At 25.5% G+C, this 12,796-nt stretch overlaps 3 protein-coding genes across 8 annotated transcripts; 1 reads left to right on the top strand and 2 right to left on the bottom strand.

Moving 5' to 3' along the window:
* Positions 1-2,701: 2,701 nt before the first annotated feature.
* Positions 2,702-3,990, bottom strand: ND-B17.2 (NADH dehydrogenase (ubiquinone) B17.2 subunit). The gene is made up of 3 exons (XM_003706336.3): positions 3,831-3,990; positions 3,547-3,629; positions 2,702-3,061 (listed from the first exon to the last, which is right to left on the bottom strand). Exons 1-3 carry the CDS (start codon positions 3,923-3,925, stop codon positions 2,820-2,822), a joined length of 420 nt encoding a protein of 139 aa, XP_003706384.1. The 5' UTR covers positions 3,926-3,990; the 3' UTR covers positions 2,702-2,819.
* Positions 3,991-4,862: 872 nt separating this feature from the next.
* On the top strand, positions 4,863-7,586 carry LOC105663467 (uncharacterized). Of its 5 annotated transcripts, XR_013039421.1 has the most exons (4): positions 4,863-5,284; positions 5,719-6,049; positions 6,447-7,071; positions 7,215-7,586. XR_013039421.1 is itself a non-coding variant. In XM_076535854.1 (3 exons), exons 2-3 carry the CDS (start codon positions 5,817-5,819, stop codon positions 6,700-6,702), a joined length of 489 nt encoding a protein of 162 aa, XP_076391969.1. In that variant the 5' UTR covers positions 4,863-5,156; positions 5,719-5,816; the 3' UTR covers positions 6,703-7,586. The 5 variants fall into 5 exon arrangements, 4 of the variants coding, with proteins under 4 accessions (XP_076391969.1, XP_076391966.1, XP_076391967.1 ...); XM_076535854.1 differs by having other exon boundaries at positions 4,863-5,156; positions 6,447-7,586; XM_076535851.1 differs by having other exon boundaries at positions 6,447-7,586.
* Positions 7,587-7,852: 266 nt separating this feature from the next.
* LOC105663465 (uncharacterized) lies at positions 7,853-11,852 on the bottom strand. 2 transcript variants are annotated; one of them, XM_012292419.2, is made up of 5 exons: positions 11,194-11,852; positions 10,811-10,869; positions 10,473-10,640; positions 8,494-8,621; positions 7,853-8,397 (listed from the first exon to the last, which is right to left on the bottom strand). In XM_012292419.2, exons 1-5 carry the CDS (start codon positions 11,242-11,244, stop codon positions 8,270-8,272), a joined length of 534 nt encoding a protein of 177 aa, XP_012147809.1. In that variant the 5' UTR covers positions 11,245-11,852; the 3' UTR covers positions 7,853-8,269. The 2 variants fall into 2 exon arrangements, with proteins under 2 accessions (XP_012147809.1, XP_076391965.1); XM_076535850.1 differs by having other exon boundaries at positions 11,095-11,215.
* Positions 11,853-12,796: the final 944 nt, after the last annotated feature.

The raw sequence follows: 12,796 nt of genomic DNA, 5'->3' as shown, positions 1-12,796 counted from the left end.
GAAACACATTTTATTTGCGATTTTGTTTTCCGATTTACCATATTTAATCAAAACCTATAATATATTTCATCATGTTGAATGTTAAATTAGTTCTAATACTTTACAAGATATTATTTATATCGTAATATACAAGAAGATATTAAGGAAATATTTGACGAATTGCATAAATAATTTAGTAAATAAACAACAATTTTTGTTTATCAAAAATCGCATATCATACTAGTAATATAATTATATAGCAAATTTAATCAATTTCATGAAACAATTTCTATTTGTAAATTTGGTAAGAAATATTTAATTGGGTGAAGATAGAAATAATATTATACAGGGTGTATAAAAAAGGTCGGAAGCCTTGAATATTTCGAAAAATATAAGTTTTATCAAAAAATGTTTCAGACAAAAGTTGTAGGGTTTAAAAAGTTCTATTTACTGGAAATATCATTTTGACCTTGAAGAGTCACTGGAAGGTCATAACTAAAAAAAAAATTAATATAAAAATCATTTATTATAATGTTTTGAAAAGATCTCGAGATAAGCTACAATAATATGCATAAAAAATAGGGGGTTCTATTTAAAAAAATTGAAGTGACCTTCACGTGACCTTATTTTACGTGAAAACTTATATTTTTCGAAATATTCAAGGCTTCCGACCTTTTTTATACACCCTGTATGTGCAAAAAACAATTAGCAACTGAAAATTCACTAATAACTACTGTTCTAAAAATTATTATAAATACAAATAACTACAGGCTACAACAGTTGTAAAAATTATATATCAAAGTTAATTATTTTTAATAAACGTTTAAATTCCAAATATTACAGTACATTTTAACAAAAAATTTCGAATTTTATATTTTTCGATTGATGAAGTTTGCACTTCAGCAATTAATTTAATTTTAATTAATAGTTACAAACGGGAATAATAATTAATCTACGCAATAATTAATAATAACATTTTTTTATTAATAACAATTATTTAATATATTACTTACCCAGTGACGCTAGTTCTCGTGTCAAAAAGTAATTCAACTAGACATATTTTTATATTCCGCTGTTTCGACCTTTACGAAAAGTCTTTAGGCTATCAGATATCATAACTTTCTTGTACTATCTTTACGATCAGAACTTTTCTGTCCATACTTTTTATACTGTCTCCCTACTCCAGGTAATCAGGACTAATCAATATGACAGTAGTAACAGGGGACAAAGATAACGGATTTCTTTTGTGACTTCTTTCTATGTTGGCCTACCTTGATGTAAATGTCAATAAAGAAATTGATCATATTACATTTTAAGGTATACATATATCTATCATGTGCATACAATTCAACTATGCCTCCAAAATTAAATTAGAATTCATACTAACAATAGAACAAAACTTTTAGAAGTTTTAAATTTTCTCTTTTACTAAAAACATTTAAAGATACGAGTAAATATCATTTATTTATGTAATTGTTGGTGTATTTTCACATTTTAAAATTACTCTAATCGATTTAAATATTTTTAAAAATAATTTTAACATTCAAACAGAGTCATTACTACAGTTTGCGAGTCCAGGATAAAAATTGATATTATTTTTTTATATGATATACGGTACGCGTCGATAGGTGTAAATTGCTTCTTTATATTGTTACGGATGAGGGTAAATGTTGATATAAAAAAAAATACTCTTATGCGATGCTTGAAAGTTTGTAAGGTTGAAAATTTATGATTTTGAAAATTTCTAATACTTACATTTAAAATTAAAAATTTTCTAAATATGAAAACAGATTTCATGAATTTGAAAATTTAGGAGATTTTCCGTCACAATGCGAATTTTCAAAAAAGTTAGAAAAATCAGCTTTACCTATTCTTGACACATGAAATGAACGAACATTATCGTTGAATAATTTATTCATTATTATATATTGCATAATTATAGCATATATCAATGTTACTATTTTAATTGAATTATAAAAAAATCAATAATGATCAATAACGAAGGTTAATTGGTTGTCAGTGAACAACTGCTGACATCAAAAAGTTTGATAGGCTTCCAATCAGTAAACTGTTAATTTAGCTAAAGAAAATAATTCATATGTACTCATATACTTAATTATCTTTACTCAAGTAAAAATGATGTTTCTATAATTCATTATTGATTGATTGATTGATTGATTCTTGTTGCGGACGTCGGCTACTATGGACATTAACCCGAATTCATTATTGCTTAGGTTGTTGTAATTAAATTTTTTAATATTTATTACATAAATATTGATTAACACAAAAGAAATTGTTCAGAATCTTAAACAGATTCTATGTTTTTCTTTCAGATACTTATGCTTAAATAGATATGATTAAATAAACCGAATTCCATAAGGAATTTAAAGATAATTTACTAATCAGCTTAAGTTCCCCTTTTCTATATTTATTTATAAAAAAATATTAAGTAGTCATTTTCTTACATAAAAGTATATTTACGTACACAGTAAATCAATTTTGTTTTTTTCCTGATTCTTTTTTTACAAACTTAAAAATGTCATGAAATTAAGTTATTTAAATACAAAAATTATATTTTAATTTTGATAAGAAGAGAACATTTTTTTTACACGAATAAGCAAAAACTTCATGTAAAATATAAAAATTAAAAATTTGACAATTCTCAAGTTGTTAATTATAATAAATTGTATACCTATATTTAACAATATACTACATAACTGTATACACTTTTATACAGATAATTATTTTATTTACAGTAAATTACATGTTTTTCTTCTTACTAATGTAATTATTCTAGTTTATTCTACATGTAATTATGTGCAACAGATGTTGAAAACACATTATTGTGGAGGTTTCCAAGGTTCGATTTTTGGTTTCGTAGTACTATAAGGCATGTAAGCTTCATAAGTTCCAGTCATATTTTCTTTATGATCTGCCATCCATTTATGTTTTGGACGTCCTGGATCTTGGTGTGGAAGTAAATCTGTTTTATAATGTAACCATCCAAACCATTCTGCTGGAACTTGAGAACCATCGTATTCCATACCTACTCTCTCTGAATATACAACCCATCTGTTACTACCTAAAAACAAGAAACTCGATTATATCTTCGATAACTCTCCAACTTAATTTGCCTTTCGGTACCAAATTGACACACCAGTAAAAAATTAATATAGTGACAAAATAAACAATTAAACTTAAATAATCATTTATCGAACATAAAAAGAGCGGCATATCTAAATATTTAAATATAAGATTTTGCACGTTACTCTAAAAACGATTAATCACTATGTAATGTGCATGCTTCTTCATCACTGTGTATATTTATGTTTAATTACTTTTTACTATGTGTAACATATTTTAAATATATGTATAAAGTAAAATGATGTAAGGAATAAATCTTATATGTTGCATATTTTTCTTTCATGTTCATTGCCAATAAAATAACGTTATATTTATAATAGTGTTATAATTATGATAGAAGAAATACTACATATTTTCTAAATGTCAGATTTTTAAACATTTCATTTATTTTGAACATAAAATGAACTTGATTTTCTAGCTTACCATAGAAATATGAGTTATTTTCATAATATTTATTTCCATATTTATCCTCGCCTACTAGAGTTCCACTTTTCAACTCATCCATTCTAAAACATTAGGAATATTACAGTATTAAAATTATTATAAAAATTAAATACTTATTTTATTATTGTACTGAAATATTTAAATAAATAGTAGCAACTTTATTCTATTATTAGGTTTGTCAGCACAGCACAAAATTATAGTTAAAATAGTAAAACAGTACTAATCATATTTTGTTCATATTATGTATTTAATAATATAATTACCTGTACAGAGTACGCATAGAATTAATGAGACCTCCATTTTCCTTTATTATTTCAAATAATTTTACAACTTTATCCAGCCCTAACCACCTCGCCATGTTTGTTGCTATATAAAACCATCAAACATGTCTACAATTGCATAACCTTATAGAATTTGTACTTCAACATTAAATTATAATCATATATTATTTATGAAAAATGGATATATTTTTGAAAAACATTATGCTTTGTGACAACCAATTTTATAAAATTTGAAAATAGTCCAAATTTAATTTTGATTCAATTGAAATTAATTTTGCTTATATTTTTCGATTTAAATAAATTTTATATGTTTTTTTTATGTTAATATTAAAAATAAAAATAATAAATTTACAAATATTTTCAGTAAATTTTAATATTTTGGAAATGGATCGCATTTATGAAAACTAACCTGCAAACTGTTGCGCGGGAATATTTAAATGTTGAATTTTTCTTTCATTTCACTCATAAAAATGGTAAAAATAAATTTATTTTAATAAAGACTGTTATTTATAATATTAGTATAAATAAAATTAAATATACTCTTCACTTCTCGTAACGATAATTTAACACCTTTTATTTATAATAATAAGTCTTACAGTAATTATTAGCTTTATAATAATAAATCATTTTACGTTTAACGCGTATTCAAATTTTTTTGAATCATTTATATATTTTTCAAAATGTTATAAGCGAAATTAAAATTTTAAAAGATAATTTTAAAGTAACAATATATAATTTTAAAGTATTAGTTTCGTGTACACAAGCTTCCAAGCTATATTAATTGATTTGTAATAATTATTAGAGACAAAAATATTAATGCTAAATATTACCATTGACTACTATTAATAAAATTGTTTAACAACATTTATATTTTAATCTGTGAAAAATATATGTATAGTTAACAATAAATTTAACAATAAATTTATTGAAATAGCTCCAAAAATTATAATTACATAATCCTAGAATTTTTTGAAATTATACCAAAATTGTCATATAATCTAAAAATTATATCGATGAAGTTATCAATATACTGTCACTTGAAAATAGTAAAAAATATTATATTTTTTGAAATGGAAAATAAATGAGGTACAATGGTAGTAACTGTGATGCAAAATCTAACCTTTAATCATGACGTTTATTTGCAAGAAATGGTAAAAAACTACTTGAAGACAAAATATACTCGCGAAGATATATGCAATCATTGTATTCGATTATCGCGTAGACGTTCGTACATAGGGTCAAGGTTTAATAATATCGTGCATTGATCAGAATATCATTAAGTTAATTATTAATCCAGTTTCATAGAATGTATAATTTTCCAACATGCTACGATACTAATTCTATTCAATTTCTATTAAATTTCAATTTTCTCTCGAAACGGTTGAAACCTACGTAGTTTAACTTGATTGAATAAATATTAAGAAATTTTTAGCAATGTTAGTAAAAGTAATGCGCGAGAAATAAAAAAGATACCAAAATTTTCTAATGACAATGAATGTTAAAAAGTTGAAAAATTACGTTGACCTATCTAAATATTTAAAAATAATAAAAACAGAAAAACACGGAGAAAGTTTTTGAATAAAAAGACGTTTAATTGACACATAGATTTCTCTTCGACAGAAATTACAAATTGTAGCTATTAGCCATATTTAAATTTTAATCATGATCATAGTAAATTTAAAATTATCATTCTTTTATTTTATAGGAAGTTTGAATATTTTAAAAGTTTCATAATGACTGATGAAAATAATAATATAATGATTTTTAAATACCTTAAGTTTCTGTTTTTATAAATATTCGAAAATCATTAGTATTTATTTGATTGAATAATCTGTATTTATATAATTATGTTATATTATAAATTTTCTAGAAAATCAAAAAAACACAATGTCGGAACCATTAATCATTTTAATCTAATTATCCACGATATTAAGTAATATAAACGGGAATACAAAATAAAAAACCAGTATGCATACAAAAACAGTTCAGAAGCGAAAAAGTGAAGGTGCCAGAAACAGTTTGAAAGAAGAAGAATCGGATGAAAAGGAAGAACAAAATAACAAAAATGAGAATGAGCCGGCAGACGAAAAACCAAAAACCAATAAAAAAGCAACTACAGATTTACGAAAATTGCTGTTTGCTAGCATCGATCCTAATCATAGACTTTTAATGTGGTGGGAAACGGAACATGTTAGATATGCGTTAGTTATCATTTTTAAAAATTTACATACTTAAAAATACTAAAATCCTCAAATTCCCTTTACAAAGTCTTCGAATTCTTAAATTCCTAAATTTTCAAATGATCAAATATTTGAATTCTCGAGTTTATAAACTTTTAAATTTCAAAACTTACAAACACACTTTTCAAAATTCCAAATTGAGGAATATTCATACTTTCAAACTTCCAAAGTCAAAAATTCCCAAATTTAAAAATTTTCAAATTCTGAAATTCCAAAATATAAAACTTCTCAAAATAATTTATAACATATTTCACAAATATCAACGATAAAAAATTAAATATCCGAAAGTAAAATGAATCCAATATTGCAACCGTTATTTTAATGATACCGGAATATTTATTTTAGTTATTTTTTCCAGAATAAATTACCCTCCGGTAAAATCGCGGTTGGAGAAAGTAATGGGAAGTCATGTGGTTCGACTAACGGATTATCAGTACATGAAAAAACTTGCAGCCAATCTCCATGAAGATCATTTAGAGCAACAGAGAACTCGTATCGAGGGAAGAAAGTTGGCGCCTCCTTCCATTATTAAACGTTTATTAGAAATATCTAATAAATCGTTATGTGAGGTGATAAGGGATAACAAACGTAATAAAATTAAAATGTATATGTGAACCGGAGTGTTAGAACTATTCTATTAAATGTGAGATAATATAAGATAGAAGTTGAATATAACTTATAATTATGTACTGGAAATTTAATCGCTGCAAATAAAGTAACTGATTTATAAAACAAGCAATGACTGCGTTACCCAATAAACTTCATTATCTTTGTCACATAACTTTTCTAATTTAAAGAAAAAATAGATTTTTCAACTTTTAAAAGTGATAGTGACCAGAAAGTAGCAGTGAATAAAGTATTATTACAAGAAAGTTCTTGCTAAAAGATTGACAATGCTGTGAGTTTTAAAATAATTAGTATAAAAAAGCCTTTAACGAGGATGTTCAAGATATAAAACTAATCTGACCATTTTCAATATTTAGGTAAAAATATGTATAATAGTAACTAAGTTTCAGTAATGTTCGTACATTGCTCTGATGCATTTACATCACGAAACAGAAATTATGCAAATTACTACCTATTTAGCGATAATTGTTTTGTATGGAGGTTTTTATTCCATTTTTAGAACTCGTGAAATGATCGAGATAATTATTGTACTGGAACAAAACCAAAAATAAAACATAAAATATAATCACGAATACTACTTGGATAAAAATATGTCCGGTTTGTTAAATAATTTCCAACAAGCTGTATTTTCATGTGAACCATCATTCCCATGGACGAGAGAGAGGACATACAAAAAATCCTTATGCAAATGTGGCTAATAATTTTACGGAAAGTCAAAAGTAACCAGAAATAGTTAGATACTGCTACAAGCTACTGGTTTGAACCAGAAGAGAGACTAACTTACTACAGAAAGTATCCTGTGAAGTATAGTTATTCGCAAATATTACATTATGTATTAGTTTCATAATAAAACTAATTATTAGAAAATTTATACCTTAGAAAATTCTATACGAAAAATGTACTATAAGATTTATTCATGGGAGTAACCATTTTCTTCTACGATTCCTTACAAATCTTCAACTTTCATAAATATTTCAAAATGTACAGTATTAATTGCAATTGATCGGTCATTTATTATAAAAATAATTTTAAAGATTTTATGATTCGAGATACTACATACACGATATCATGTAATTAATATCTTAATAAAAAATGAGGTAATTCTGTAATAAAAAATAAGACGAAAATCTAAAATAATATTTTTTATACAAGTCTTTAATAAGTCTGAATATTTACGAATTCAGTACATTTTTTGAACATCATTGTGTTCGATTATTGTTCAATTTCATTGGTACCCATTACTTGAACAAATAGGTTGTAAAAAATTCATAAGTAACATTATATAATTAACATTTGCGACACAGCATTTATTCTCGCTTCAAAAGAAAACATATGACAGCAAGAAACGTTCGATAAAAATAGAAACACACTAGTCAAGTCTACTATATCATTAAAATAATTAGAGAGACCCAACGTATGCGTCAATAGCAGCGAAAGTGTTAATTACACTTTTTTAAAATATCCTTGATAGTTTTATAGAACTGACCATTTGTTCTTCGACAAATGTACAATTCCTGTACATTGCGCATGCGTTTATATTTTGCGATATAAATTTTATGAAACGCTCTTTTTCCATTTTTTGTCAAAGTCAGATTTCTCAATGACGATTTTTTCTTTAACTGGAATTTCTACATATATATCGTTATTGATCCCGTGATTCACTGTTTCTACAATTTCTACTTCTGTAAGTATAAAATTATTAGAAAGCATAAATTGTAATATGTGTATCATTTATAACACTATAAAATTAAGTTTATTCTTATATTTATTCATTTTACCTGCAGTTTCCTCCTGCCATGGTACGGAAGTTTTCCACGAGTTGAATAAATTTAAAGGAATTTTTATCTTGGGCTCGGGAACATATTTGTATCCATAATCTGACCATCCAAGAGTCTCAAGATGATGGCTAAAAATGATTCTTTTGTTATTAAATAATATCGCGTCATTTTGTAAGGTCATTTAATAATTTTCTAAAAGATAACAAAATAAAATTGTGCCGACCGTCATTTATCTGATACATGTCTTACTATAAATGAGATCAGATAATGTTACATTGAAAATTTACTAGTGTCGATTGCAATTATTGTAAACAATTATTGTTAAACATTGTTAATTGTTTATTATTACGACACGTATTATAAATTCCGGCCATCGTAAAGAGATAACACTCACTGACAATAAAAATCTTTTAATTCTCAATGTTTGTTTTCAGTGCATAAAAAGAAAACTTCATATGGTGGCATAATCACTGGTTTCATTTAAATGAATGTACATATATAACTTCATTAAAATTTCAAATGTCAAGTTTGCTCTAAGCTTAATATAAGTAGGTGTACAGAATGTTACAACGCTAGCGATCAGAACGTTATTCTATTCTTTTTAAATAACTATTTAGTGACAATTTTAAATGTATAATATAATTTGAACTTGTATCTAATGTCTGATATAAATTGACAGCTGTAGAGATGATCTAAAATCAAAATAGCAGTGTTAAATTTAACAAAATTGTATACATTGTGTACACAATTTTTTTATGATACAGCAAATTTATATACAAGCTCCATTGCAACGTGTAACTAAGTTATATTCCACAAAAATGTGTACAATGAAATATGATCGATTTAAACTTATTATTTTATGACATGAATTTTATGATAAAATACTAAAAGCTGGCTTAATTATATATGATAGTAAGTCGATAGCTGATTAAAAATAAGTAAAGTAAAAATAAAACTAGTATACATAAAAGAAATTTGAGCATTTACTACATAGTTTTTTTGAAAATCAGTGATAAAATTGCCAGCAAGGTAGTAGTACTCATTTGAGGCAAATAACTAATTATATTGATAGTAAAATTAAAAGTTAACTACAGTTTCAGCTAATGAAGAGAACACGAAATTTATCATATTAATATTTGTAATAAAGTAACTGTTTCATAAACTATAGCTCGTATTCACCGTGTGAACAGTAAAATCAACCCCACTCAATTACATTGTTTCTTACAAAAATGTTTATAATTTAACATGTTCCATTTTTTGCATGCATTATACGTCGAAATTTCTTCTTAAAAAATGCTATTTATTGTTTCAAATTCTTTGTTTATGAATTCCTCGAGGGTGGCTTTAAAAGCACTAGCGAAATTGTATGCACTTACATTATATTTACGATTTATGTGTTGCAAACTATGTATATTAAAACACAATCGATTTCTTGCAATTGTGAAACTTCTATAAACTTTCTTATAGTGTATAGTTATGTATATTCTTGTTAACTAAAGAAATGTATCTACTGTTGAGGTAAAACGTCCAAAAATTTTGTTCGTACTAATTTACAATATCAAAAATGATAAATTTACTTCGAAATATCCATTTCTTTCGTCAATTATTACAAGTCTTTAGAACGTCTTTGAATCTTATTTACTTATGAGAAATTATTTTTTATTGTTAGGACGAAAAACTTTTATTTTTGCTGAATTTGTCGATGTCTAACTAGTTCTAACTGCAATACTATAAGTGCAAAATTGCTTCATCAAATACATTGTCATAGAAAAAAAACATATGTAATGATGTGACACTAAATAGTAGTCACGAAAATGTAAAAGTGATGGGAGGGCGAGGACCAATTCACAAACAGAAGTCATAATACTACTTCCTCTACTAATTTGTGTAAATTTTAAATAAATAATTCTTTATATTATTGCATTCCATTTTGTTTAAATAATTTCTTTTAATATTATCATTATTGCATTAAAACTTACTTGTAAATATTTTCTAATTCGTATTTTTTGGGTGCTATTGTTGGCGGATCAGATGGCAGTATCACTGGATAATAATGAACGTGATAATGATGTATATCATACGGATTTTTCTTCGCCTCTTTCTTTGCCTTCAGCGAATGTATAAAATCACTCACAACCTTCTTAGGGCTGCAATATAAATCATGAGTGTACTCTCTATTTCTTTGACTAAATACTAAAATTCAATACAAAAACAACGTTCGATGATTTGTGTTATGAAATTAAGTGTAAAAAAACCCTTGAAACATAAATATCATTACAGAACAAATTATATCAGAACAAAACGTAAAAGTACTTACTATTCGAAAAAGAATCCTTCAGATGTAGTAATGAGTAATGCCATTAAAAGTATGGCAACCTGAAAATTATCAAGATTTAATTGCTGAATTACACATTAAATTTAAAGCAATTGTAAAAATAATTTATACGCTAAAGTCGCGAAATATTTGTGTAAAATTGTGTAACTGTTTAAAATTTAAACACTTGATAGTATACTGAAACATCTGATATTAATATTTTAATGTTTATATGAATTATAAAACACATGTGTATTATTATTCTTAAGTATGTAATAACGATTTACTTGTAACAATAATTTCATTTCCATGATGTAATGTTAATCTACAGACTCGGTAGTAAACTGAGAATTTCAATGTACCACCTTTCCTTTATATCTACATACTTGGTTACTCTCTTTTTCACCAGCCTGAAGAGAAATTCCATTTTGTTTCATTTTTCGTGCAATTTCCAGTTAGACCGTCGGCATTACTTATCGATAGATATCATTAACTGATAAAATCCACTTTGACATCCGTTGCATGAAAGAAAATGTCGATAAATGTCAACTTTAAGACTTGGTATATTTCAGAAAACTTTTGTTTATCGTTATAATTATCTGTTTAACTTTTGAAATGCAGTAATGCAATTTGTATTGACAATCAATGATTTTTGTACTTTTTCAACTTTTTATAATTTGGTTAGCAACTATCACTAAAATCAACAAATTGGAAAGAGTTAATTACATAGAAGCAGGAATAAAAATTGATATAATGGATTTATAACTTTATTTTTGGTGAATATTAGATCTAATTATTTGTGTAGACAATTTGTCGTATTATTAATAAATTTCAATAGTTTAAGCTTAACTGCTTAAAGAAAAGCAACAGTTTTCTTTGCAGAAAAGAATTTTAAACGCTTAATATTTTGTTCAACTTTCCTTGTGACGATAAAAACTCCCAAACTCAAGTCCATTTGTATGTTAGTTTAGAACTTTAACTTCTTTATCGTAATAAAAAATTAAAATATAGTATCTTTTTGTTCTTGAAATATATATTAACAACATCCCCATAATTACGACACATATACATAGATTAAACAATAATTAACCCACTAATTGGACGATTTTTCATTAAAAAATAATGTAACTTTTCTTTTACGCTTGTGATAAGATAAGATTGATATTGTCGCAGTACATACAAATATATGCAAATGTATTTTGGTAAATGTAATACTCTCTACTGAAAAACAGGTCAAATGTGTTAATTACTAGATTAATGTGTTAATTACGTTTCAATCGGTAATCGCTTACACCTGTAAGTCTATTTATAGATTCTCAGTACAGAAGGTATTAATATAACATTAAAAAAAAAAAAATATATACTGATCGAATTGAGTAACCTCCTCCTTTTTCGAAGTCGGTTAATAATTTTCGCTATGTCTAGCTGGTTTAATCGATCTTATATCGATAAAAAGGAAATTTAACGACATTCTTCTAGTTGTAAACCAGTAAAGTTATCAACGTCATTCTGCATAGGCATTTGATATATAAAGTAATAGACAGGGGAAAGTACTAACTTTTAAAATTCACATTATACATAAATGTTACTATGATTGTATAAAAACATTTATTGGACACAAACAATTATTCATTTGATCTGTTGATTTCACTCAAATACATTCGTAATTTTTAATAACCCTATGTGACAATAATTTATATTCCTTAAAATAATTATATTAATTAACTGATCGTTTAAGTCCTCAGCAGCAAAACCTAGTTCAATAATGACATTTTAATTAAAGTTAAGTGTACAATTTCTTAAGTGCAAAGATTCCATGTTTTAGAAAAATAATATTTCAAAAACAAAATGTAAGTAGTATTTAGAAAATGAAAAAAATTTTAAATATAAAATTCAGTTGAAATTGTCACTCATCAATGGCCCTCTAATTACAAAGGTAATGTAGACAATTAATTATTATATTAAGTAAGCAATAATTTATTCTTAAAA

Source organism: Megachile rotundata, chromosome 9, assembly GCF_050947335.1.
Source record: "Megachile rotundata isolate GNS110a chromosome 9, iyMegRotu1, whole genome shotgun sequence".
Classification (NCBI taxonomy): Eukaryota; Metazoa; Arthropoda; class Insecta; order Hymenoptera; family Megachilidae; genus Megachile; species Megachile rotundata.
This window is presented reverse-complemented; position numbering and strand designations above follow the sequence as displayed.